At 47.6% G+C, this 26,112-nt stretch overlaps 1 protein-coding gene across 1 annotated transcript in view; it reads right to left on the bottom strand.

Annotated features, from left to right (window-relative positions):
• Window positions 1-3,966: 3,966 nt before the first annotated feature.
• Window positions 3,967-26,112, bottom strand: part of LOC143832246 (trypsin inhibitor ClTI-1-like) — a 41,670-nt gene continuing 19,524 nt past the window's right edge. Inside the window, exon 5 of the mRNA XM_077326378.1 lies at window positions 3,967-6,739. Coding sequence (XP_077182493.1) covers window positions 6,695-6,739 — 45 coding nt within the window. The 3' untranslated portion in view covers window positions 3,967-6,694. The remainder of the gene's footprint in view (window positions 6,740-26,112) is intronic.

The raw sequence follows: 26,112 nt of genomic DNA, 5'->3' as shown, positions 1-26,112 counted from the left end.
GCGTGCTGCAGCACTGCCTTATCAGAGACATCAGCACGCGCTGGAACTCCACCTGCGCCATGCTTGAGCGCTTGGTGGAGCAGAGGAGAGCCTTAGACGCCCTTGTCCAGGAGACGAGGATGTTTATGCCTGGGGAATGGCTCACCCACCTAGAGTGGGAGATTATTTCTCAGACCGTGGAAGTGCTTGGGCCCTTCAAGACTTTCACGGAGATGCTCTCGTCTGACACGGTGAGTTTGGGTCTGGTTGTGCCCGTGTGGTGCTGGCCCCCTTCCTGGACCCGGCTCGAGGACATGCAGACGCTGTTCCAGCCGTGCGCATGCTTGCAAGGAGGCTTCTGAGAGGGCTTGACAGCTGCTTTGAACCCCTCTGCAAGTCAGTGACATACAGGCTCGCCGCCATCTGTGATCCGCGCATCAAGGGCAGCTTAGCAGAGAGGGAGAGGAGCCTTCCTGAATGGCGTGAGCTGCTCATTCAGAGGCTTGCCTGGTGGAAGTCCAAGGAGGCTGAGATGTCAGGCCATGCAGGGGAGGAAGGAGCCAGCACGTCTGCTGCTCCTCCCCCCCAGCCTCTGCTGGCACATCAGCCACTGCGGGCCACCCTAGCGAGAAGGCTGAGCTGGGCAACTTCTTGCTGGGGTTCCTCCAGCCCACTCCTTCTCTTGAGGGCAGCGGGTGCCCGAGGGAGGACAGTGCGTCTGGGATGGTGAGGGCTTACCTCGGTGAGCCCCAGGAGTGTTTTTTTTAAAACCTGCCTTAAAGGGAAAGGAGCTTTTCGGGAACATGATAACGGCCGCCCATTGGCTGCTCATTTGATTGATGGCCAGGGGCGGGACAAAGCTCAGCAAATATCGCTTCCTGGTTAGTGATTTTATCCGAGACTGGAAACCTGTGGGAAACGATAGAAACGCAACTGGATTCCACTACAACGGCAGGTATGCATAACGACAAATGCCACTATTTAAAATGGTGTTTGTTGGTTCCGCAAGCAATTTGCAACATAGATCCTGGTGCGGAATCACCCCAAGTATTTTCCAAATATCTAGGGGTAGGGTTGCCAGATCTGGGTTAGAAAATACATGGAGATTTAGTGGGTAGAGTCCACGGTGGGGAGGGACTTCATCTTTAACCGCTCCTGCGGTTAAATAAAGCTCTAAGGGCTATTGAGGAGGAATTAGGGCGGGCTCTGTCTGTGATAAAAACTCGGAGGGGCGAATCAGAAGCCGCGAAGCAGCTCCTGATCCGCCCCTTCAAGTGCTACTCAAGGGCCAAGCAGCCAATGGGGAGGCACGCAAAGCACCTTCCCATTGGCCCCTCACCAGGACAGACCAAAATCCCATCCACCCAGCCCAGTCTGGCTGCCAGTCTGCTCCTGAGGAGGAGGTCAGAAGGGCTGCCAAGGGGGATGAGAACACAGGCTGCGCCAGCCCTTTTCGCCCCAAGGCTCTCCTGTCATGTCCAACTGCAAATTGCCTCAGAACCCTGACTGAACTGGCAGGAGGCTGGTGAGTGTTCCCCCTCCCCCCTTCAGGCCTGCTGGGAAGAAACCTCTGACAGGCCCTGACTGAGGGGAGGAGGCCTTTCCAAGAGCAATGCAGGGGAGACTGAGGGGCCTTCCTTTTGAGGAGGGGGGATTTACCCCTTCTGCCAAACAGTTGGCTGACAGGAAGGCCACAGAAAAGCCCCTTCTCACTTAAAATACTGCTCTGACCGGAGGTTAGACACAGCCAAGCCATTCTTTGCAACTCTCTGCAGATTTGAGGTCACTGCACAGCGTTATTCTGCAGAGGAAACTGGCTCTTTTTTCTCCTGTTTCATTTGCACAACAACCCTGTGCAGTAGGCCTCAAGTCTTTCAATTCAACAACAACCTGTGTGGGAGGCCTTAAATGTTTCCTTTCTACCACAACCCTGTCCAAAATGGCGGCACTGCACGCGGCACTGCCGCGGAGATGCTGCCGCGGGCCTGCCGCCCTTTACAAATCCATGGACAGAAGATCACTGCCATGACTTCGCCAACGCCGCGGAGCCGCTCCTTGCCCACCACCCCGCAGATGCCTCCCGCCGCCGCCCCAAAATGGCGCCGCTGCATGGAGCGCCACCACGGAGCCGCTGCTGCTGCTAGGGTGTCATCTAGGCTGCAAGGCTCCGACATCCCCTTTTCCATCTCCAAAATTTCAAATTTCTCTTCTGCTGATAGTTTTCCACCTTGCTTAGAGCCACTGTTATTGATCCATTATTCCTGTTAGGGACTTCTTCCTTGTCGTCTTGGATCTCCTTGAAAATATTTTTAAGCAATCCTTCTGTAAATGCTTTCAAATCTTGGGTTTGTTTCTCTTGTAGATGAGCCATTCTTTTTAACATAGACATGTTTTAGGCTTGTAAGTCAGCAACCAATCTCAGACAGGTTTGCAAATGGCCAGTAGAGGTCCTATACAGATATAGGCGAGAGCAAAAGTCTGTTTTGTCCTCCGACGTTCCTGGCACTGGTATGTGCCGTACTGAAGTCAGTAAAGCAGATATTCTCGTACTGGAGCAGAATTCTCGTGAGATCTTCCCATTCACGGCTCTTATCTCTTATCTCCGAAAACCAAAACAATTGCAGTAAGAGCTATAGCTAATTAATTTGAGTTGATTTAAGTCCTTCTTCTGCTTAGGAAAGAGAATTAGCCTGCCTCATAACGAGGTGGCTTCAGGCAGAGCAAAAGGGGGGGAAAAGAGAAACAAAAAAACGGAGAAATACTTACAGTCTCTGTGCGTTAATTGATGGCTTGGAATTTAGCAGAGGGGCATTTCGGTGAATGTGGCCTAATTCACACAAGAAGGGAAATGACGCAGAACTGTGAGGAATTGGTTGCCATGTAATCTTCCCCTAAGAAGAGTCTCCAGTCTGATTTTCCCTTCACATATCTGAGGACATGGCTCTGGAAAGCTCATCTGTAACCACTATGCCAAAATTCCCAAGGATCAATCCTCTCCCACACTCAACGAAGAGTCCACACCACAGGTTCTTGACACCCATATCTCCACACCCACACCCTAATTTGCCACCTTGCCACCACAACCTCCCACAGACCATACACATTCAACCCCATGCCCTTACAGACTGGACAACTCCTCCCCTTCCTCTTCCCACTGCCAAGCTCTAGCGTCCGTTGTATTCTTGGATACAATGGGCTTTGCCCCTAGTTTGTGATAATTCCTTTAGAAGAAGAAAAAGAAGAAGAGTTGGTTCTTCTATGCCGCTTTTCCTTACCCGAAGGAGGCTTACAGTGGCTTACAGTCGCCTTCCCATTCCTCTCCCCACAACAGACACCCTGTGGGGTGGGTGAGGCTGAGAGAGCCCTGATATCACTGCCTGGTCAGAACAGCTTTATCAGTGCCGTGGTGAGCCCAAGGTCACCCAGCTGGTTGCATGTGGGGGAGCGCAGAATCGAACCCGGCATGCCAGATTAGAAGTCCGCATTCCTAACCACTACACCAAACTGGCTCTTAGGGTTACTCCTAACGCATCATATGAGACATCAGCGCTTGGTGGCTCATGTTAATGTTCCTAGCTTTCTGGCAGAAAGTAGCCTTTAAAAATAAAAGCATCATTAAGGAGACCTTTTAATACACTATCATGGAAACTTGGTTGGTGACCATGAACCAGTTACACTATCTCAATTTAACCTACTGCACAGTTGTTGTGAAGATAAAATTAAGGCAGCTACAGTGATGTTGTAAACCAATTTGGGCTACCATTAGGAAGAAAAGTGGGTATAAATATCTAAATTAAACAAATAGAATGTGATCTCTTGTATCCTGGCTGTTCTAATTTACTCAGAATTATGTCAGACACCATGGAAATATGACCTTTCAGTAGACATGCTTTAAAATATCTTTGTAAATATTCTGGTAATTAATCTTATATACTTGGCCTTACTGAGACCCAGTCTTCATAAGATACATCAAGAAAAGAAAAGAAGGCAAAATACAGCTAAATTTATTTTATGAAGCAAGAGCATTAACAGGTAAAATCTTCAATCTTCTGTTAAGACATATCAAGTAAAACAAGGTCCTTAGGCAAGGTCTTCTGGAAGTATTTGATCTCACTGCTTTGGTAAATCAATGCCTGGACTGTATCTCTTTGGGCTGTACATGACTCACGTGACTGAATGTGAGAAAAAGCTGTAGCCTAGCATCTGTTTTGATGTTTTCCAGAAGGTGGCAATTGACTGCATTTTTATCCTACCCCTCCTCTCAGAAAATAAGCCAGATTTCATAGAATCATAGAGTAATAGCGTTGGAAGGGACCTCATGGGTCATCTAGGCCAATCTCCTGAACTACATAGGGCACTCACATCCCAACCGCTCATCTACTGTAACCTGCCTCCCCCTTGAGCCTTCACAGTATCAGCTTCTCCATCAGATGGCTATCTAGCCTCTATTTAAAAATTTCCAAAGATGGAGAACCCACCACCTCCCAAGGAAGCCTGTTCCACTGAAGCTCGGATGGCATGGCAGTGAGTGGGGAATGGCTGAGCAGCAGGCATCCAGGGCAGAGTCTGCACTTACTTTGTTTATTCCATTGTCAATCCTGTTGAATCCAGATCGCTTTGAACTCGGGTCTTCTCCCCCCCCCCTCCCATTGAAACAGTAAAATGTTCTGCACGTGGTTAGGGAAGCTCAGAAGGGGAGGGGGGGAGCCAAGTCTCTTTCTTTCTTTTCTCGAAGGGGAGAGGAGCCAAGCAGGGAGCCTCTTTCTTTTCTGCGGGGGGGGGGGGGGGAAAGAGCAGAGAAGGGAGAAAAAATCCAGGACCGACAGAAGTTGAGAGAAATTAGGGGCTTCTCCTTTAAGGCAAGCTTATCACATGACCAGGTGTGGCCTATCAGGAGCTTTCTTTCCCAATCCAGATTTGAAAAATATTGAGCCTTAATACATGCAGTAATGGGTTTAAACTACAAGTACAACGATATAGGCAAGATATCAGGAAAAAATTTTTCACAGTCAGAGTAGTTCAGCGGTGGAATAGGCTGCCTAAGGAGGTGGTGAGCTCCCTCTCACCGGCAGTCTTCAAACAAAGGTTGGATACACACTTTTCTTGGATGCTTTAGGATGCTTAGGCCTGATCCTGCGCTGAGCAGGGGGTTGGACTAAATGGCCTGTATGGCCCCTTCCAACTCTTTGGCCCATTCCGCACAAGGGTTAATGTGGCAAATAGCTTGCAGAAAGAAATAATGGAATTTAAAATAGTGGAATTCGGCGTAGCGCATACCTGCCTTTGTAGTGAAATCCAGTAGCGTTTCAATCGTTTCCCACAGGTTTCCGGTCTCGCCAAAAATCGCTAGAAAGGAAGCTATTTTTCCCATGCTTTGTCCCGCCTCTAGCTGTCAATCAAACGAACAGCCAATGGGCGGTTGTTATCATGCTCTGGAAAAGCACCTTTCCCTTTAAGAACAGTTTTTTTAAAAAAAGAAAAACACCCGTTGCAACTAATATCCTTGATTCCTTGATTCCTTGCTTCCTCCTAACGTAGAGACCCATCTAGCTGACAGCTGGCGTGTGAGTTGCCAATTCATTGTTGCCACGCTCCCCCGAGTGAACCCCCCCCCCCCGTGCACGGGCGCAATTTTCAGCTGAAAATAAAGGGAACTTGCAAACGGGGCTGTGTTGTGCATGGTGACTTAGGGGAGCTTTAAAGCAGCTCTGTGAAACCTCGCTGGGTGAATGAAGGCTCACCGGCTCGTTGCTCTCCGCTCGCTCCGAGAAAAAAAAATGGCGATCGCTTTGCCGGAAGTTCAGAGGAGAGAGCCAGGGGGAGGGACTTTTCTGAAATCGCAACAATGAGAACGCACAGAACTGTTTCGAAACTGTTGCAGATTGTTTGCAAGAGTGTAGCGCTTTTCGGAGGGTGAGTCCACTTTTCTGGATTCCCCTTTAAGCGCTACAACGAATTGCTTTTTGCGGATCGGTTTCAGGAGTGTGGCAGATTGTCTGTGACGTCGTGCATAACTGCAAATTAGTAGCGTTTACAATTTGCCACACTACTGCTACATTTAACTTGTGCGGAATGGGCCAAAGATTCTATGATTCTATGATTCTATAAAAGCACTCTAAGATATTGCACAATAAAGGTAGGGTCACTCCGGATCAATCCTTCTTGCTGCAGAAGGAAAATTTAAATCACATTCTGTGTAGATGGCAGGGACTGAATCGACATGGGTCTGGAATAAAAGCTCCATGCAGTTTACACCCAGGAGAGGTGAGCAAGCAGCACATTTCCCCCTCCATGTGTTCTTATCCCTGGCTGCTTGCTGCTTATTTACCTCTGGGACACGTGATAGAGGGTGATAAATCCATTTTCCTGGATTTACCACGTTGAGCTTTAAAAATGGCCCCATTATGAAACAGCCTTGGGAGGTTGGGGACATCATTTGGAGGGGCCCCAATATGCCACCAAAATTCGGAGGCTGTGTAACCAAATATTCCTTGTGCAGAACTTTTATCACTTACAGCCTATAGTGGAACAGCCCAGACACAAGTTTTCTACCTCAGTGAGAACCAAATTGAAATCAAAAGGAGCTTCTATATGCAGGTTGATTTGTAAAGGGTCTGATGGGTCAAAGATGCTGGTTTGTAGCAGAGAGGTGGTTAGACTAGAAGGTGATTCACTGGTTCCAATACTATGTTTTTATGATTCTTTGAGAGTACTATCACATTGTCCCAAATGCTTGAGAGTAAGAGGCACCATGCTGTTCCTACAAAAGAAAAAGAAAAACTTACAGTTAATGTCCATCTTAATATAATCAGCATCAGCATCAGCATCATTCCTACAAGAGCTGGAGGGCACACTGTACTGAGAAAGAAGGTTAGATCCAACAATCCCTAAGTAGAAGATGCTGACAGTCCCTCCTGCCTCTTAGCAGAGGCAGAAACAGGTGAGACTGAGAGAACTCTGACAGAACTACTGTGTGAGAACAGCTTTAACAAGACTGTGACTAACCCAAGGTAACCCAGCTGGCTGCATATGGAGAAGCAGGGAGTCAAACCTGGCTCCCCAGATTAGAGGCTGCCACTCTTAACTGCTACACCAAGCTGGCTCTGTGTGGGTCCACTCTGTGTGGGTCCCACAAACCTAGGAACAAAATACCCCAGAGTCAGAAAGTAGTACTAGGGAATGTGAATGTGGGAATAAGCAACAGTTCTTGAAGGATACTATTGAGGGTTACAAAGTATTGTTGTCATCTGCCCTTAGTTTGGGGGGGAAGGGTGGAATGGAAATCTAATAAATAAAGTGTTGTTGCCCATGTCCTTTCACAGAAACCAGTAAAAAAAACAAAACAGAAAGGGATTTAAATTCTGGTTAAGGACTTTCCATGAATCAGCTAGGCAGAATTATCTGTGATTATGAACAATTTAAATTAAAGGGGTTGTTTCAAAGTAGGGCATTAGTCCTTGGTTGATATCATGACTGCTAGGACATTTACTACTGGTATGACAGGGAAAATTATTACCTTTTAAAAAGCTAACAAATTATTTCTCTGAGTTCTAGTATCAGCCCTAGATAGGGTTATCTGGAGATCTCCCAGAATTATGGCCCATCTTCATACAACAGAAATCAATTCCCCTGGAGAAAATGTCTGGTTTGGAAAGCAGGCTCCTTACTGTTATATATTAACTAGGGGCAAAGCCTGTTGTATCCTAGAATACAATGGGTGCTAGAGCTTGGCAGTGGGAAGAGGAAGGGGAGGAGTTGTCCAGTCTGTAAGGGCATGGGGTTGAATGTGTGTGTTGTGTGGGAGGTTGTGGTGGCAAGGTGGCAAATGAGGGCATGGGTGTGGAGATATGGGTGTCAAGAACCTGTGGTGTGGAATGTTTGTTGAGTGTGGGAGAGGATTGACCTTTGGGAATTTTGGCATAGTGGTTACAGATGAGCTTTCCAGAGCCATGTCCTCAGATATGTGAAGGGAAAATCAGACTGGAGACTCTTCTTAGGGGAAGATTACATGGCAACCAATTCCTCACAGTTCTGCGTCATTTCCCTTCTTGTGTGAATTAGGCCATATTCTGCCCAAATACACATGGGGTAGTCACAGTACACAGGTGTGCACCCTGTTCCTTCTTTTCCATTTTTTCACTGTTGATAAAATGTTATGTGCCCACATGCTTCTTTCATGGTTGCTCCTCAGAAGAACGGATTTTTGCAACCTATTGCTTGCTATCCAAAGCAGTCTGAAAACGGTTTACTAACAACTTTTCCATTCGTCTCTCCACAATAGTCAACCTGTGAGCTATGTGGGGTTGTGAGAGATCTGAGAGAACTGGGAATGAGCCGCAGTGACCCAGCAGGCCTCAGGTGTCTCAAAGCATTTTCCAATCATCTTCCCTTTCTCTCCCCATAGCAGACTCCCCATGAGGGAGGTGGGGTAGTGAGCCTCACAGGGAAGCTGGCAACCCTAAGAGGAAGACTGTCTGTGCACAGCAGTTTTGACATTTTTATACTGTTTTTTGAAATTTGCAAGGCCAGTTACCATGTGTCTCCAGACATTTACTTGTTCTCTATTTACAGTTTCAGGCTGTAAATATTTATTTAGATCTTTCTGCACTTTCCAGACTCACAGGACTGATGCTGGTCTGCCTGTCTGCACCCCAGAATACAAACAGTTGCTGGGAAGGGCTGGCCATAATCCATAGGCCAGGAGGGACACTCCTGCACCACTCCCTACCAACTGCAGGCAAAAATGGCTCATTTGAAGGCTGGACTCTGAGGCGTTGTACGATTTTGAAGTCCCACCTCCAAACCTTCAGGAATATTTCCATCCCAGGGGTAGCCAACCTCCAGGTGTGGCCTGGAGAGCTCCTGGAATTACAGCTCACCTGCAGAGTATAAAGATCAGCTCCCCAGGAAGAAAGGGCTACTTTGGACAAGGTTGTGGTAGAGAAGAAACATTTAGGGCCTCCCACACAGGTTGTTGTTGAATTGAAAGACTTGAGGCCTACTGCACAGGGTTGTTGTGCAGATGAAGCAGGAGACAAAAGAGCCAATTTCTTTTGCAGAATAATGCTGTGCAGTGACCTCAAATCTGCAGAGAGTTGCGAAGAAGAAAGACACATGGCTTGGCTGTGTCCAACCCCCTGCCAGAGCAGAATTTTAAGTGAGAAGGGGCTTTTCTGTGGCCTCCCTGTCAGCCATTTGGCAGAAGGAGAAATCCCCCCCCCAAAGGAATGCCTACCCCCATGCCCTGAGGCTCCCTGCATTGCTCTTGGAAAGGCCTCCCTCCCCTCAGTCAGGGCCTGTCAGAGGTTCCTTCGCAGCAGGCCTGAAGGGGGGAGGGGGAGCACCCTGCAGCCTCCTGCCAGCTCTGTCAGGATTCTGAGGCAATTTACAGTTGGACATGGCAGTTAGGACAGCCTTAGGGCGAAAAGGGCTGGCGCAGCCTGTCCAAGCCTCTGTTCTCATCCCCCTTGGCAGCCCTGCTGACCTCCTCTCCCTGCAGTGGTCAGGAGCAGACTGGCAGCCAGACTGGGCTGAGTGAATGGAATTTTGGTCTCTCCTGGTGAGGGGCCAATAGGAAGGTGCTTCACATGCCTCCCCATTGGCCGCTTGGCCCTTGAGTGGCACTTGGAGGGGCGAATCAGGAGCCGCTTCGCGGCTCCTAATTTGCCCCTCCGAGTTTTTATCACGGACAGAGCCCGCCCGAACTCTTCCCCAATAGCCCTTAGGGCTTTATTTAACCGCAGGAGCGGTTAAAGATTATATAGTTCAATCACAAAGTTTTGGGTCAAACCGACAGCACTGCAACAACAGGATGGCATTATTTCCCATTTTGTACAAGAAGTGAAGTCAAATTTGGGGGTGTGGCCAAGATGTCATCCTGAGAGGATTGCAGTGCAATCACTGAAGCCTGACAGGGGCCAATTGTGGAAGCAATTGGCAGAAAAGAGGAGGGGTACGCAAACCCCACCTCACCTTTCTACCCAGGAAGTCCTAGGGAACTCTTGGGGCCATCTCCATTCCTTTAGGAAGTATATCTCCCCGGATTACAGGCTGTCAGCATTTTGGATCAAGAGGATGGCCGCCATATTCTATCTCGGACTTTTCTTTCTTCCTTTCTTTAAGAATCTGCTTTAACCTTCCACTACGATTTACTGCAAATGAACGCTGTGAACTGAGGGGAGGACATCTGCTAAATTCCAAGCCATCAATTAACGCACAGAGACTGTAAGTATTTCTCCGTTTTTTTGTTTCTCTTTTCCCCCCCCTTTTGCTCTGCCTGAAACCACCTCGTTATGAGGCAGGCTAATTCTCTTTCCTAAGCAGAAGAAGGACTTAAATCAACTCAAATTAATTAGCTATAGCTCTTACTGCAATTGTTTTGGTTTTCGGAGATAAGAGATAAGAGCCGTGAATGGGAAGATCTCACGAGAATTCTGCTCCAGTACGAGAATATCTGCTTTACTGACTTCAGTACGGCACATACCAGTGCCAGGAACGTCGGAGGACAAAACAGACTTTTGCTCTCGCCTATATCTGTATAGGACCTCTACTGGCCATTTGCAAACCTGTCTGAGATTGGTTGCTGACTTACAAGCCTAAAACATGTCTATGTTAAAAAGAATGGCTCATCTACAAGAGAAACAAACCCAAGATTTGAAAGCATTTACAGAAGGATTGCTTAAAAATATTTTCAAGGAGATCCAAGACGACAAGGAAGAAGTCCCTAACAGGAATAATGGATCAATAACAGTGGCTCTAAGCAAGGTGGAAAACCATCAGCAGAAGAGAAATTTGAAATTTTGGAGATGGAAAAGGGGATGTCGGAGCCTTGCAGCCTAGATGACACCCTAGCAGCAGCAGCAGCTCCGTGGTGGCGCTCCATGCAGCGGCGCCATTTTGGGGCGGCGGCGGGAGGCATCTGCGGGGTGGTGGGCGAGGAGCGGCTCCGCGGCGTTGGCGAAGTCATGGCAGCGAACTTCTGTCCATGGACTTGTAAAGGGCGGCGGGCCCGCGGCAGCATCTCCGCGGCAATGCCGCGTGCAGTGCCGCCATTTTGGACAGGGTTGTGGTAGAGAAGAAACATTTAAGGCCTCCCACACAGGTTGTTGTTGAATTGAAAGACTTGAGGCCTACTGCACAGGGTTGTTGTGCAAATGAAACAGGAGAAAAAAGAGCCAGTTTCCTCTGCAGAATAACGCTGTGCAGTGACCTCAAATCTGCAGAGAGTTGCAAAGAATGGCTTGGCTGTGTCTAACCTCCGGTCAGAGCAGTATTTTAAGTGAGAAGGGGCTTTTCTGTGGCCTTCCTGTCAGCCAACTGTTTGGCAGAAGGGGTAAGTCCCCCCTCCTCAAGGCTCCCCTGCATTGCTCTTGGAAAGGCCTCCTCCCCTCAGTCAGGGCCTGTCAGAGGTTTCTTCCCAGCAGGCCTGAAGGGGGGAGGGGGAACACTCACCAGCCTCCTGCCAGTTCAGTCAGGGTTCTGAGGCAATTTACAGTTGGACATGACAGGAGAGCCTTGGGGTGAAAAGGGCTGGTGCAGCCTGTGTTCTCATCCCCCTTGGCAGCCCTTCTGACCTCCTCCTCAGGAGCAGACTGGCAGCCAGACTGGGCTGGATGGATGGGATTTTGGTCTGTCCTGGTGAGGAGCCAATGGGAAGGCGCTTTGTGTGCCTCCACATTGGCTGCTTGGCCCTTGAGTATCACTTGAAGGGGCGGATCAGGAGCTGCTTCGCAGCTTCTGATTCGCCCCTCCGAGTTTTTATCACAGACAGAGCCTGCCCTCAATAGCCCTTAGGGCTTTATTTAACCGCAGGAGCGGTTAAAGATGAAGTCCCTCCCCACCATGGACTCTACCCACTAAATCTCCATGTATTTTCTAACCCAGATCTGGCAACCCTACCCCTAGATATTTGGAAAATACTTGGGGTGATTCCGCACCAGGATCTATGTTGCAAATTGGTTGCGGAACCAAAAAACACCATTTTAAAAAGTGGCATTTGTCGTTATGCATACCTGCCGTTGTAGTTGCGTTTCTATCGTTTCCCACAGGTTTCCAGTCTCGGATAAAATCGCTAACCAGGAAGCGATATTTGCTGAGCTTTGTCCCGCCCCTGGCCGTCAATCAAATGAGCAGCCAATGGGCGGCCGTTATCATGTTCCTGAAAAGCTCCTTTCCCTTTAAGGCAGGTTAAAAAAAAAACACACATTGCAAAGAATCTGCATTGATTCGTTGCAATGGAGAGAGCCATCTAGCTAGCAGGTGGCATGTGAGCTGGTGTTTCATCATTGCCACGCTCCCCCCAAGTGAAACACACACACACCACACAGGCGTGATTTTCGGCCGAAAATAAATTGAAAAATAAAGGGGAAATAAACCGGCAAACGGGCCTGTGTGCTGCTTGATGACTTAAAACAGCTCTGGGGAGGGACTGCAGCCGGGGAAGCCTCTTTGGGTAAACGAAGGCTTGCCAGTGCGTTGATCTCCGCTCACTCTGAGAAAAGAAAATAGCGATCGCTTCGCCGGAAGATCACAGGAGAGAGCCAGGGGGAGGGACTTTGCAGAAACTGCAACAATGGTAATGCACAGAACTTTCCCACTAGTGCTACAGATTGGTTGCCAGAGTGTAGCACTTTCCGGAGGGTGAATCTGTTTTTTGGGATTTCCCTGAAAGCGCTACGACGAAGCGCTTTTTGAGGATTGGTTTCAGGAGTGTGGCAGATTGTCTACGACTTTGTGCATAACCGCAATTTTGTAGCGATTTCAATTTGCCACACTCCTGCTACAAAGAAACTGTGCAGAATGGACATTGGAAAACTCAACAGTGGCCACAAGACTGGAAAAGGTCAGTTTACATTCCAGTCCCAAAGAAGGGCAATGCCAAAGAATCATAGAATCATAGAGTTGGAAGGGGCCATACAGGTCATCTAGTCCAACAACCTGCTCAATGCAGGATCAGCCCTAAGCATCCTTAAGCATCCAAGAAAAATGTGTATCCAACTTTTGCTTGAAGACTGCCAGTGAGTGGGAGCTCACCACCTCCTTAGGCAGCCTATTCCACTGCTGAACTACCCCGACTGTGAAATGTTTTTCCCTGATATCAAGCCTATATCATTGTACTTGTAGTTTAAACCCATTACTGCGTGTCCTCTCCTCAGCAGCCAATGGAAACAGCATCCTGCCCTCCTCCAAGTGACAACATTTCCAATACTTAAAGAGGGCTATCATGTCCCCTTCTGAACCTCCTTTTCTCCAGGCTGAACATTCCCAAGTCCCTCAACCTATCTTCATAGAGCTTGGTCCCTTGTCCCCAGATCATCATCGTCGCTCTCCTCTGTACCCTTTCAATTTTATCTACGTCCTTCTTGAAGTGAGTCCTCCAGAACTGCACACAGTACTCCAGGTGTGGTCTGACCAGTGCTGTATACAATGGGACTATGACATCTTGTGATTTTGATGTGATGCCCCTGTTGATACAGCCCAAAATGGCATTGGCCTTTTTTTACCACTGCATCACACTGCCTGCTCATGTTTAGCTTACAATCCACAAGTACCCCAAGGTCTCGTTCACACACAGTGCTACCTAGAAGCATATCCCCCATCCAGTAGGCATGCTTTTAATTTTTCTGACCCAGATGCAGAACTTTACACTTACCTTTATTAAACTGCATCTTGTTCTAATTTGCCCATTTTTCCATTGTGTTCAGATCTCGTTGAACTCTGTCTCTATCTTCCGAAGTATTTACCAGTCCTACCAATTTGGTGTAATCTGCAAAATTGATGAGTAGTCCCTCCACCCCCTCATCTAGATCATTAATAAATATGTTAACAAGTACCGGGCCAAGCACCGAGCCCTGAGGTACCCCGCTACTCACCTCCCTCCAGTCTGATGAAACACCATTGACAACAACTCTTTGAGTGCGGTTCTCTAACCAATTCCCTATCCACCTAACTATCTGAAAATCCAGATTGCAGCCCTTCAATTTATCCATCAGAACATCATGGGGAACCTTATCAAAAGCTTTACTAAAATCCAAGTATATGACATCAACTGAATTTCCACGATTAAGCAAACCTGTTACTTGGTCAAAAAAGGAAACCAGGTTGGTCTGACAGGACCTGTTGGAGACAAATCCATGCTGACATCCTTGGATCACCAAATTGTCCTCCAGATGTTTGCAGATCGCTCCCTTTAATATCTGCTCCATTATTTTCTCCACAACAGAGGTCAGACTCGCCGGTCTGTAGTTTCCAGGGTCATCCTCCACCCTTTCTTGAAGATCGGAATAACATTTGCTCTCTTCCAGTCCTCCGGGACATCTCCAGTCCTTAAAGAGGTCCCGAAGATGATGGACAAGGGCTGTGCAAGTTCTCCGGAAAGTTCTTTGTGCACTCTCAGTTGCATTTCATCTGGCCCAGGGGATTTGAACTCATCCAGTGCAGCTAATTGCCTGTCAACAACCTCTCTATCCATGTCATCCTGCCACCCAGACACTATCCTTTGGCTACTGCTCTCTCTAGATGTGCCTCAACCCTTTGACCTGTGGGAAAAAACAAATGTAAAATAGGCGCTAAGCCTTTCTGCTTTCTCTGCATCTTCCATTAGAGTTTGTCCATCTGCACCCAACAGCGGGCTTATTGCCTCCTTTACTTTACGTTTGCTCCTCACATAACTGAAAAATCTTTTCTTGTTACAATGGGCTTCCCTGGCCAATCTTAGCTCACTCTCAGCTTTGGCCTTTCTGATGATTGATATACAGTGCCTAGTAACCTGTAGGTACTCTTCTTTAGAACTCTGTCCTTCCCTCCATTTCCTGAACATTTTCCTTTTCTTTCTTAGTTCCTCTTGAAGTTCTCTGTTCATCCAAATAGGCTTCTTAGAGCTCCTGCAGTGTTTTCGTCTTTCTGGGATAGTCATGGATTGAGCATGCAATAGCTCTTGTTTGAGTAGCGCTCACCCTTCACGTGCTCCCTTCCCTTCCAGCATTCTCGTCCATGGTATGACACTCATCATGTCTCTGAGTTCATTAAAGTTTGCCCTACGAAAAGCCAACATCCGTGTCTGGCTACAAGCTTCCTTGGCTCCCCATCTCAAAAGGAATTCTATAAGGACATGGTCACTTGCCCCTAGGGTCCCCACCTCCTTCACCTCATCTACCAACTCTCGCCTGTTGGTCAGTATTAAGTCCAGTATGGCTGAAGCTTTTGTGGGTTCCTTTAACACTTGATAAATGAAATTGTCAGCCAGGCAGGTCAGAAACTTGCATGACTGAGGATGCTTCGCAGAGTTTGTTTCCCAGCACACATCTGGGAAATTGAAGTCACTCATGATGACAAGGTTTTGCCTCTTGGATATTTTCTCAAGCTGCTCACAAAGTGCAGCATCCACATCCTCTCGTTGGTCAGGCGGTCGGTAGCAGACACCAACCACCACACTGTTTGTTTTCCCCTCGCTTATTTTCACCCAGATGCTTTCCACTGTACATATACTCTCCTTTACTAGAATTTTCTGACAGGTAAGCCCTTTCCTCACATACAGTGCCACTCCTCCACCACTTTGATCTATTCTGTTTTTTCTGAACAGTTCATATCCACCCACTATTACATTCCAGTCATGAGAATCTTTCCACCAAGTTTCTGTGATGCCTACTAGATCATACCTATCCATCAGCATGAGAAGTTCCAGGTCTTCCTTCTTATTGCCCATGCTTCTGGCGTTAGTATAAAGGCATTTGAATCCTTTTACTTTTGGTTCCCTATGAGCTCGCCTTGCCAGTTGGGCTGCCCCCGATCGTTCTCCTTCCTTACACTCCCTATGTTGATCGTCTCCTTCCCCTTGTGGCTTCAGTTTAAAGCTCTCCTGATGAATCTCCCCAGGTTCCTGCCAAACACATTCTTCCCCAGCTTCGATAAGTGCAGTCCATCAGGTGCTAGTAGGCCTTCTTCAAGAAAGCCTATCCCATGGTCCCAGAAACCAAATCTCTCCTGCTGGCACCAACTACGCAGCCACTGATTCACCTCCATTATCTTCCTCTCCCGATGCATTCCTCTTCCCTTGACAGGCAAGATTGAAGAAAATACCACTTGTGCCCCCATTTGCTTGAGCTTCCTCCCCAGATCTTGATAGTCTTTTTAAATAGGAGCGATGGTATTCACTGACATGTCATTCATTCCCACATGGACCATCACAAATGGGTAGCGATCCGTAGATTTGAGGAGTTTGGGCAGCCGTTCTGAAATGTCTTTAATTTTCGCCCCTGGCAAGCAACACACGTCTCGGGCTAGGGGGTCGGTCCCAGCCACATGGCGATCCATTCCTCTAAGAAGGGAGTCTCCAATTACCAGTACTCTCCTTTTTTATTTCTTCTCAACTCCATTTCCTTCTTTCCCCATGGTCTCTTCACCTTGTCTTAGACTTTGTTTGGGGTCCTCTTTCCTCATTGACACTTGCATCTCCTCTGCAAGGGCCTGAAATCTATTCTGGAGCTCCAAAGGCCTTCAGCTTCTCGCCCTTCAGCTCGCGCCAAAGGCTCGCGCCTCTGGCAAGGAGCAGCCCTTTTTAATCCTCCCAGCATTCATCCAGCAATCAGCTCACTCTGCAGCACAATAGCCTCACTTGGTCAGCAGCAACTCTCCCCAGTAGATTTCTCCACATGCTCTCAGTTGTCTGAATGTTCAAACTACTGCACAATTGCACTCGTGTCTCATGCTAGCAAAGGTATGCTCAAAATCCTACAAGCTAGGCTCTAGCAATATGTGGACCGAGAACTTCCAGAAGTACAGGCAGGAGTTTGAAGAGGCAGAGGAACTAGAGATCAAATTGCCAACATATGCTGGATCATGGAGAAAGTTAGGGAGTTCCAGAAAAACATCTACTTCTGCTTCATTGACTATGCTAAAGCCTTTGATTGTGTGGAGCACAACAAATTGTGGCAAGTTCTTAAAGAGATGGGAATACCAGAGCATTTTATCTGTCTCTTGAGAAACCTATATGCAAGTCAAGATGCAACAGTGAGAACCGGGCATGGAATGATTGATTGGTTCAAAATTGAGAAAGGAGTTCGGCAAGGCTGTATACTGTCGCCTTGCCTATTTAACTTGTATGCACAGCACATCATGAGAAAGGCGGGGTTAGATGAGTCACAAATTGGGATCAAGATTGCAGGGAGAAATATCAACAACCTCAGATATGCAGATGATACCACTCTAATGGAAGAAAGCGAAGTGGAACTAAAGAGCCTCTTGATGAGGGTGAAAGAGAAGAGTGCAAAAGTTGGCTTGAAACTCAACATCAAGAAAAAGAAGATCATAGCATCCGGCCCTCTCAATTGCTGGCAAATAGATAGTGACAGATTTTATTTTCCTGGGCTCCAAGATCACAGCAGATGGGGACAGCAGCAAAGAAATTAAAAGACGCTTGCTCCTGGGGAGGAAAGCTATGGCCAATCTAGACAGCATCCTAAAAAACAGAGACATCACCCTGCCAACAACAGTGCGTGTAGTCAAGACTATGGTCTTCCCAGTTGCAATGTATGGCTGTGAAATTTGGACCATAAGGAAGGCCGAGCATCAAAGAATTGAGGCTTTTGAACTCTTGTGCTGGTGAAGACTCTTGCAAGTCCCTTGGACTACAAGGCAAATAAACTGGTCAGTCCTAGAGGAGATCAGGCCTGACTGCTTCTTAGAAGGCCAGATCCTGAAGATGAAACTCAAATACTTTGGCTACCTCATGAGAAGGCTACCTCCTTGGAGAAGAGCCTAATGCTGGGAGCGATTGCGGGCAAAAGAAGAGAATGAGGTGGCTGGATGGAGTCACTGAAGCAGTTGGTGCAAACTTAAATGGACTCCGGGGAATGGTAGAGGACAGGAAGGCCTGGAGGATCATTGTCCACGGGGTCACGATGCGTTGGACACGATTTCACAACTAACAACAACAATAACCTCTAGATAATGTTAAACTATGTGTAACCCATGTCATTTTTGTTTTAATAATTTCCATCAGTTTAGTATTTAGGCCCAGGGAGTCAAAGGTTACTGAGCATGAGCTGTAAGTTCTCACATATTAGTTCCAAAAGCCCCACTCCTCAGCCAGGGAGTGAACTTCTGAGCAGCAGCAGCAAGTCAACTCCTGAAGCAGCAGATGAGAAGCAGCAGCCATGCACTTCTATACGTTCAAGTTTGGACTTTCTTCTTCCAGTATTCGTTAGGATTGTTCTGTTCCAAGTGCCCTTTTTAAAGATTTTGTTCCATTAATGTTGCTATGCTCATAGCCACTGTGATTTTGTTCTCTATTTAGTTTTAAAGTTCTGAGGTTGATGATAAATGTTGTTATATTTAAAACTATTCAATTTTTGTAATGGTTTCTTTTCTTTTGAAGCAATTTGCCATCTTGTCAAGCCATAAAGGTGCTGTCATTTATTGATCTGAACTCTCCTCATTATAAAGGGTTATATATGGACAGATTCAATGGGTGTAGGCAGTCCCTCAGGTCTACTGATTCAAGGTTCTTTGAGGCCTTAAAGATTAATGCCAGCACTTTGAATGGGGTCTGGTAACAAACAGAAGACAGTTTACTCACTGGACAGCAATGCAGAATTCACACTGGTTGTTATATGTTTCATTATTTGAACCACAGTGAGCGTTATACTCTATGGTGCACACTGATACTAGACTAAACATGATCCCACAGTAATGCTCCTGGAAAGAGGAAAACAACATTCAGTGAACCCAGCATTCCTACTTAGGAGAATTCCTTCTCCATTGTAAAGGCTAGCTGATACAGGAAATAATTTTAGAGCAAATTATTTGCCCAGTTTGACCTAAGATATAAAGGGCTTCCATTAAAAATAAAAGTTTTCCTGCTTATCTATTGATAGATTGATATGTAGCGCAATTGCCCAAATCCTGCAAAAATAGCATCTACGTCCATAATTAAAATAAGCGTTCCACCTCTGCAAAGGGGGAATTTGCAGCCTGTATAGCCCAAAGACAAGGGAGGTGGGGGGGGGGCAGGGGGTGGGGAGAGAAATTAGCAAAAAGGCCCATGCAATTCCTGTGGGAGCCTTTGGTTATAATGATAGCCTTCTTCCATGGTACTTGAAAAGGCAGAATAGGTTTTTTTTTTTAAGTTCACTTACAAAATGGCATAGACATGGAACAGGTAGTTACAATATCAGAAATGATGTCATGTGCCCCAGCCACAAATGCATATGACATAAGCATCCCACATTTTAGAAGGGTCCCCAGAAGAACTGGCTACCTGGGCTCAGGGCAGGAGGCAAATTACAGAATGTTTCAGATAGAGGGAAAGATTCTTACAGAAACCTCATCATGTGAAAATGATGTGACAATGTTACAGTCTTGGGTTGCTTCAATTAAGACCAATTCAATATGCAGTTAAAATGTATGTTCCTATGCAACTTGGTGTAGTGGTTAGGAGCCAGCTTGGTGTAATGTTTAGGAATGTAGACTTCTAATCTGGTGAGCTGCGTTTGATTCCCCACACCCCCACATGCAGCCAGCTGGGTTGCCTTGGGCTCGCCATAACCGTGATAAACATTTTCTGACCGAGCAGTAATACCAGGGCTCTCTCAGCCTCACCCACCTCACAGGATGTCTGTTATAGGAAGAGGAAAGGGAAGGTGGCTGGAAGCCACTTTGAGACTCCTTCGGGTAGAGAAAAGTGGCATATAAGAATAAGGTGACCAGATTGTCCCACTTTTGGAGGGACATCTGGGGGTACCTGGCAAATTGTACTTATGCTGAAATTTAAATATATATATTACAATACTATTTTTGCGTTCTATGCATTCTATGTAACTTTTTGTTGCTCCATATAGACCAAATTTTTAATCAAGAACCCCCTGGTCAAGGTGTCCCGCTTTACCAATGTTAAAATCTGGTCACCTTAATAAGAACCAGCTTTTCTTCTTCTTTTAACTCTCTAAGGCTGATTCTACATTGGTGGAAAGGCCGAGAGGGCGGTCATATGGAAGCTGGGCAAATTCCTGCTGCTATACGATGCAGCCGCTAGGCAGGACCCCTCATGGACCCCTCATAGGCCAGCTGGAGATCAGGCAATCAGTTGCCCAAAGCTAAGGAAATGCAGGAGAATCCATTTCCTTAGCTGCTGCAGGGGTCAACAGGGCCTGTCCCGCAACAGGCCCATGCGGATAGGGAAGAGCTGGGTCTTTCAGCCCCGGCTCCTCCCTGCCCTATGGTGGCCCAGAGAGGGCAAAGAGTGCCCCGTTCAGCTTTGTGGCATTTTGCCACACCACAGGGCAGACTGGGGCATTCATTTTTATTTTGCAAGAATATGGGATTGCATGGAACACAATCCCACCTTCCTGTAAAACTTTTAAAACTGAAAACAATTAATGACAACAATAAAGTATCTTTAACAGTTTGCTCTATTATATATTTGTGAAAAGTCCTCAAGGGCGGAGACTCTAGTGGTGTCCGGGTGGTGTCTGAGTGGTGTCCGGCTGCTGCGTGTGTCCGGATTGGCTTGAACCCACTTGCACCTGCCCCCAACAGCCCAACCAGACCAGGCTGCATCTCCAGCCCAATAAAGCTGTGTCTCCTGGCCCTAACTGCCACGTCCAACAACTCCGCTCACTTTGCCTCAGACCGCTGGCGAAGCTGGCAGGTGGCTGTTGAGTACTCTCCTTCCACCCTCCCTTCAGGCCTGCTGTGAAGGAGCCCCTGTGAAGGAGCCCTCTAACAGCCCCGACTGAGGTGAGGGAGGTGTTTCTGAGAGCAACGCTGAGGAGTCTGTGGGGATACTTGTGCTTTCCTGGGGGGGGGGAAGCTTTCCCCTTTTGCGAAACAGCTGGCTGACAGAAAAGTACCTTCTCACTTAAAATACTGCTCAGGCCGGCCTCACTGCTGGAGGGAAAATGCAGCCAAGCAACTCTCTGTAGATTTTAGGCCTACCACACAGGGTTGTTGTGCAGAAGAAACTGGATGCTGTTGCCTCCTGTTTCATCAGCACAACAACCCTGTGCAGTAGGCCTCAAATCTGCAGAGAGTTGCACAGAAGAAATACACATGGCTGTTTCTTCCCTCCAGCAGTGAGCCCAGCCAGAGCAGTATTTTAAGTGAGAAGGGGCTTTTCTGTCAGCATTCCCTCAAAAGGAATGCACAAGTACTCCTACAGACTCCCCTGCGTTGCTCTTGGAATTGCCTTCCTCCCCTCAGTCAGAGGCTGTCAGAGACTCCTTCGCAGCAGGCCTGAAGAGATGGGGGAGGGAGTACAATTACCGGCTACCTGCCAGCTCCGTCAGTGGTCCAGTTTTGCCATTATGCACAACGTCGTTGACAATCTGCAACACTCCTGAAACTGATCTGCAAAAAGCGCTTCGTTGTAGCGCTTTCAGGGAAATCCCAAAAAGTGGATTCACCCTCCGGAAAGCGCTACACTCCTGCAACCAATCTGCAACACTAGCGGGAAAGTTCTGTGTGTTACCATTGTTGCGGTTTCTGCAAAGTCCCTCCCCCTGGCTCTCTCCTCTGATCTTCCGTTGAAGCGATCGCCATTTTTTTTTCTCCGAGCAAGCGGAGATCAACGCACCAGCGAGCCTTTGTTTACCCAGCGAGGCTTCCCTGGCTGCAGCCCCTCTGTTTAAAGTCACCAAGCACAAGCCCGTTTGCTGGTTTATTTTCACTTTACTTTTCACTTTATTTTCTCACTGTTTTTGGCTGAAAATCGCGCCCGTGAGGGGAGGGGGTTTCCATTCGGGGGGAGCGTGGCAACGATGAAATGGCAGCTCAAACACCACCTGCTAGCTGGATGGGTCTCTCCGTTGCAACGAATCAATGCATATTCGTTGCAACAGGTGTGTGTGTGTTTTTTTTAAAACCTTCCTTAAAGGGAAAGGGGCTGTTTGGGAGCATGATAACAGCCGCCCATTGGATGCTTGACGGCCAGGGGCGGGACACAGCTTAGCAATAGCGCTTCCTGGCTAGCGATTTTTGCAGAGACCGGAACCCTGTGGGAAACGATAGAAACGCAACTGGATTCCACTCCAAAGGCAGGTATGCGTTATGCCGAATTCCACTATTTAAAACGGCGATTTTTCATTCAGCAAACAATTTGCTACATGGATCCCAGTGCGGAATGGCCCCAGGAGCTCTCCAGGCCCCACCTGGAGGATGGTTACCCCTGGGTAGGAAATATTCCTGGAGGTTTGGAGGTGGGACGTCAAAATGGTACAATGACTCAGTGTCTGGAGCCATTTTTGCCTGCAGAGCTGATCATTATAATCTAGAGCAGTGGCTCTCACCCTTCCTAATCCTGTGACCTTTTAATACAGTTCCTCATGTTGTGGTGACCCCCAACCATAACATTTTTATCGTTGTAATCCTTTTGTCTGGTTTTGTCTGGAGAATATGGCTGCTTTCTCAGAATGCCAGCCTCCAGATGGTCCCTGGGGATCTCCTGGAATTACAGCTCATCTCAAGACCACAGAGAGCAGTTCATCCTGGAGAATAGGGCTCCTTTCGGAGGATGCCAGCCCCCAGGTGGGGCCCATGGATCCCCTGGAATCACAGCTTCTCTGCATGCCACAGAGAGCAGTTCCCGCTGCATAATAGGGTTCCTTTCTTGGGATGCCAGCCTCCAGGTGAGGCCTGGAAATCCCCTGGAATTACAGATCCTGTGCAGGCCACAGAGAGAAGTTCTGCTGGAGAAAGCGGCTGCTTCGAATCGGAGAGGGACTGTATGGCATCACCCCCCACTGAATCCCCTGTCCTCCCCAGGCTCCAAGCCCCAAATCCCCAAGAGTTCCCTCACCTGGTTCTGCCTCGCCCAACCCGGCACCCTGCCTCCCCCCAGGTCCTCTGCACAAGCTCAGAAGTGCCTGCCCACCTTCAGCAGCTCCAGGACCTCGAAGACGCGTTTGGCATACCTCTGGCCAGCCAGTAGCGCCTCCAGGCAGACACCCAGCATGGCGGCCATGGAGGCCATGGCTCCCTCTCACCCACATGCACGGAACAACACCCAGCTTGCTCTGCCTTCCCTTCTCCACCACACTGCCTCCAGCCCTTGCATAAGTGGCCCAGAATTTCAAGTGGAGTTATCTTTATAGGAAAGTAGACGGTGAGATTTGGGGGAAAGTAGATGATCCACTTTTATTAGGCAATGACTTGGCCTTGAAGACAACAACAGGGACTGCAGTTGCCAGCAGTAGGTCTCAGGCTTCAGAAGGGCAGACATCACCAGCCAAGTAACCAAGTGGATTCTGGGGCCACATGCATTCGTTTTGAAGGGATGCATGTGAGGGGATAGAGCTTTTCCTTCAGCCTAACTGCCTGCAGATGAGCTGTACTTCTAGAGGATTCTCAGACCCCACCTGGAGGGTGGTATCCGTAAACCTCAGTGGATACAATGCTACACAGTCACCCCTCCAAAGCAGCCATTTTTGCCTGGGGAGCTGATCTTTATAATTTGGAGATGAGCAGCAATTACAGGAGATCTCCAGGACCTACCTGGAGGTTGGCTGTCCCTGGTCTTAACATATTCCTTGAAGTCTAGAAGTGGGGCCTCAAAAGTATGTAATGCTCTCACAGCCACCTAGCATCCCCTGACCTATTTCAGGTAAAGAAAACATTCCAGAGAAGAGGTAAGGTTGTCAGTTTGGTGTAGGTTCATGTTCTGGAATTCCACACTACCTAGGTGAAATACTGAAGTACATAAATCTGACTAGGATCAAGACTGCTGTGAACAGAGAGACCTCCTCTCAGGGTTGCCACTTTCCAAGTGAGGCACTAAACCTACACCAAACCATGAGCTAGCTCTCTCTCTACCCCACCTCCCTCATGGGGAGTCTGTTATGGGGAGAGGAAGGGAAGGCAACTGTAAACTGCTTTGAAACACCGGAGGCCTGCTGGGTGACTGCAACCCAGTTCTCTCAGACCTCTCATAGCACCACGTCCTTCACAGGTTGACTATTGTCCGGACAGGAAGGGAAAAGGTGTTTGTAAACTGCTTTGAGATTCCTTTGGCTAGTAAACAGCTGGCTCCAAAATCCAGCTCTTCTTTTTATAAGGAGCACCCATGAAAGAAGCATGTGGGTACATAACATTTTATCAACAGTAAAACAATGGAGACGGAAGGAACAGGATGGACACCTGTGTATTGTGACTACCACATGTGTATTAGGGCAGGGGGACATTTTGGTGTCTGTGGCCTAATTCACATAAGGGAAATGAGGTTGAACACAGAAGTGGGAGGAATTGGTTGCCATGTAATCTCCCCCTAAGAAGAGTCTCAGGTCTTTTTTCCCTTCACATATCTGAAGACATGGCTCTGGAAAGCTCATCTGTGCCACAATTCCCAATTCCTCTCCCACACTCAACTAACATTCCAAACCACAGGTTCTTGACAGCCATCTCTCTATACCCATCCCCTCATTTGTCTCCACACCCCCACAACCCCACCCCCACAACACACATATTCAACCTCATGTCCTTAGAATGGACAACCCCTCCCCTTACTCTTCCCATTGCCAAGTTCTCCCTATCTTAATCACTCTCTTCCTTTCTACCTCCCACTCTCTTTGCTATCCCCACCCCCAGCTAGCACGTGTTGTATCAGCTACAACAGGCTTTAATTCTAATATTAAAATACCCCCCCCCCCGTGCAATAGAACGATCCCACCACTGTTTTGTGTCTCCTGCAAGGAAACATTTCTTGCAGTGACAGAGCGGATTCGATGCTGAAATGTGTCCCTTCTAGGGACACAGGAAACTCTGAAGTTTTATGCTCTACAGCAGGGGTTGCCAACCCCCGGTCCGTGGCCCGATGCTGGGCCGCGAAGGCCTTGGTGCCGGGCCGCCAGCAACCATACCTTCCTCTCCCCCCCCCTCTGCGAGAAGCTCACCAGGCCCCAAGCGAAGCGGCTGCCAAAGCGGCTGCTTCACTCGTGGCCTGGCTAGCTTCTTGCTGTGAGAGTGGGGGGAAGAGGCAAGCGCAGCCTCCGGCATGCCAGCAGACACTAACGCGCACACACAGGGCTGCCGTGCATGCGCGTTAGCGCCCCCTGCTGGCGAAAACGTGCACGTGCGGCTATTCTGCACATGCGCATTAGCACCACCTGCTGGTGAAAGCGTGCATGCACGGCGCAGGGCTGGCAGCTTTCCCTCAACCCCGGAGGCGGTCCTCAACTGGAAAAAGGTTGGGAACCGCTACTCTACAGTATCTCACTGGCAGGGACACGACATGGCTGCAGCCATTCAGAATGGGCCTAAAAGATTTTTTTGTAGGCTGCTTCTGCTTTTCTCATTTCTCAGTAGCTAAGCAGACTGAAAAATAGAACAAATGGAACAAATAATTACTTAATTAACGTGTGCTAGTGCTACAATTCAGATTGCCATAGCTATCTCTACTTGCTCTTGCTGTAATCAATTCTTGTGTTCTATTGCAAGGTAATTTGTTAGCTCCTCCTATCCCACCATACACTGCTGCAACATTTTGTCATATCTTGCTTTTTTGCTTAACTGAAATAGATGGTTGAATAAGCAGCCTCATTGTATATAACTTAAATTATCTTCATCTGCAGTATTTCCTAAACAAATTCCTTACTCAAAGATTTTGCCTTATTTGCCACCATTTTGTAAAAATACCCACCATCTCCATGAAATGAAAACAAAATTGAGGGAAACATCCACAAAAATATTCATATTGCACATTAAAGCAAAATAATTCCTATATCAATATATTCCAAATAACCTCTCTCCCACAGCAGAAAAATGTAAGTTCAGAGGACACACTAATATATAAATGAGAATATTAAAAATGTCTTACAAAAAATCCAAGTATTTAAATATTTTAAGGTACATAAACAGTACTATGAAATCTCTGAGCGATGGAGATAAAACAGGCAAACTTAAAGGAACTCAGTCACCCAGGAGAATAACTTCATTAGGAAGAGGCAACATTTAGTGTCACTGATTATCCGGCTACAAGGGAGATGTGGAAAGGTTTTAAAGTTCCTAATTTTTAACATATTTAACAATGTGTGACAGATAATAAATATAATTCAGAAATCATGTCATTGAAAGACGTCATATGGTGGATGGGATGTAGAATAGAGTCCAGAGTCCTTTATTGGCATAATGGACTGGGATGTATTTAGG

The sequence above is a fragment of the Paroedura picta genome, chromosome 3, assembly GCF_049243985.1.
Source record: "Paroedura picta isolate Pp20150507F chromosome 3, Ppicta_v3.0, whole genome shotgun sequence".
NCBI classification, from domain to species: domain Eukaryota; kingdom Metazoa; phylum Chordata; class Lepidosauria; order Squamata; family Gekkonidae; genus Paroedura; species Paroedura picta.
This window is presented reverse-complemented; position numbering and strand designations above follow the sequence as displayed.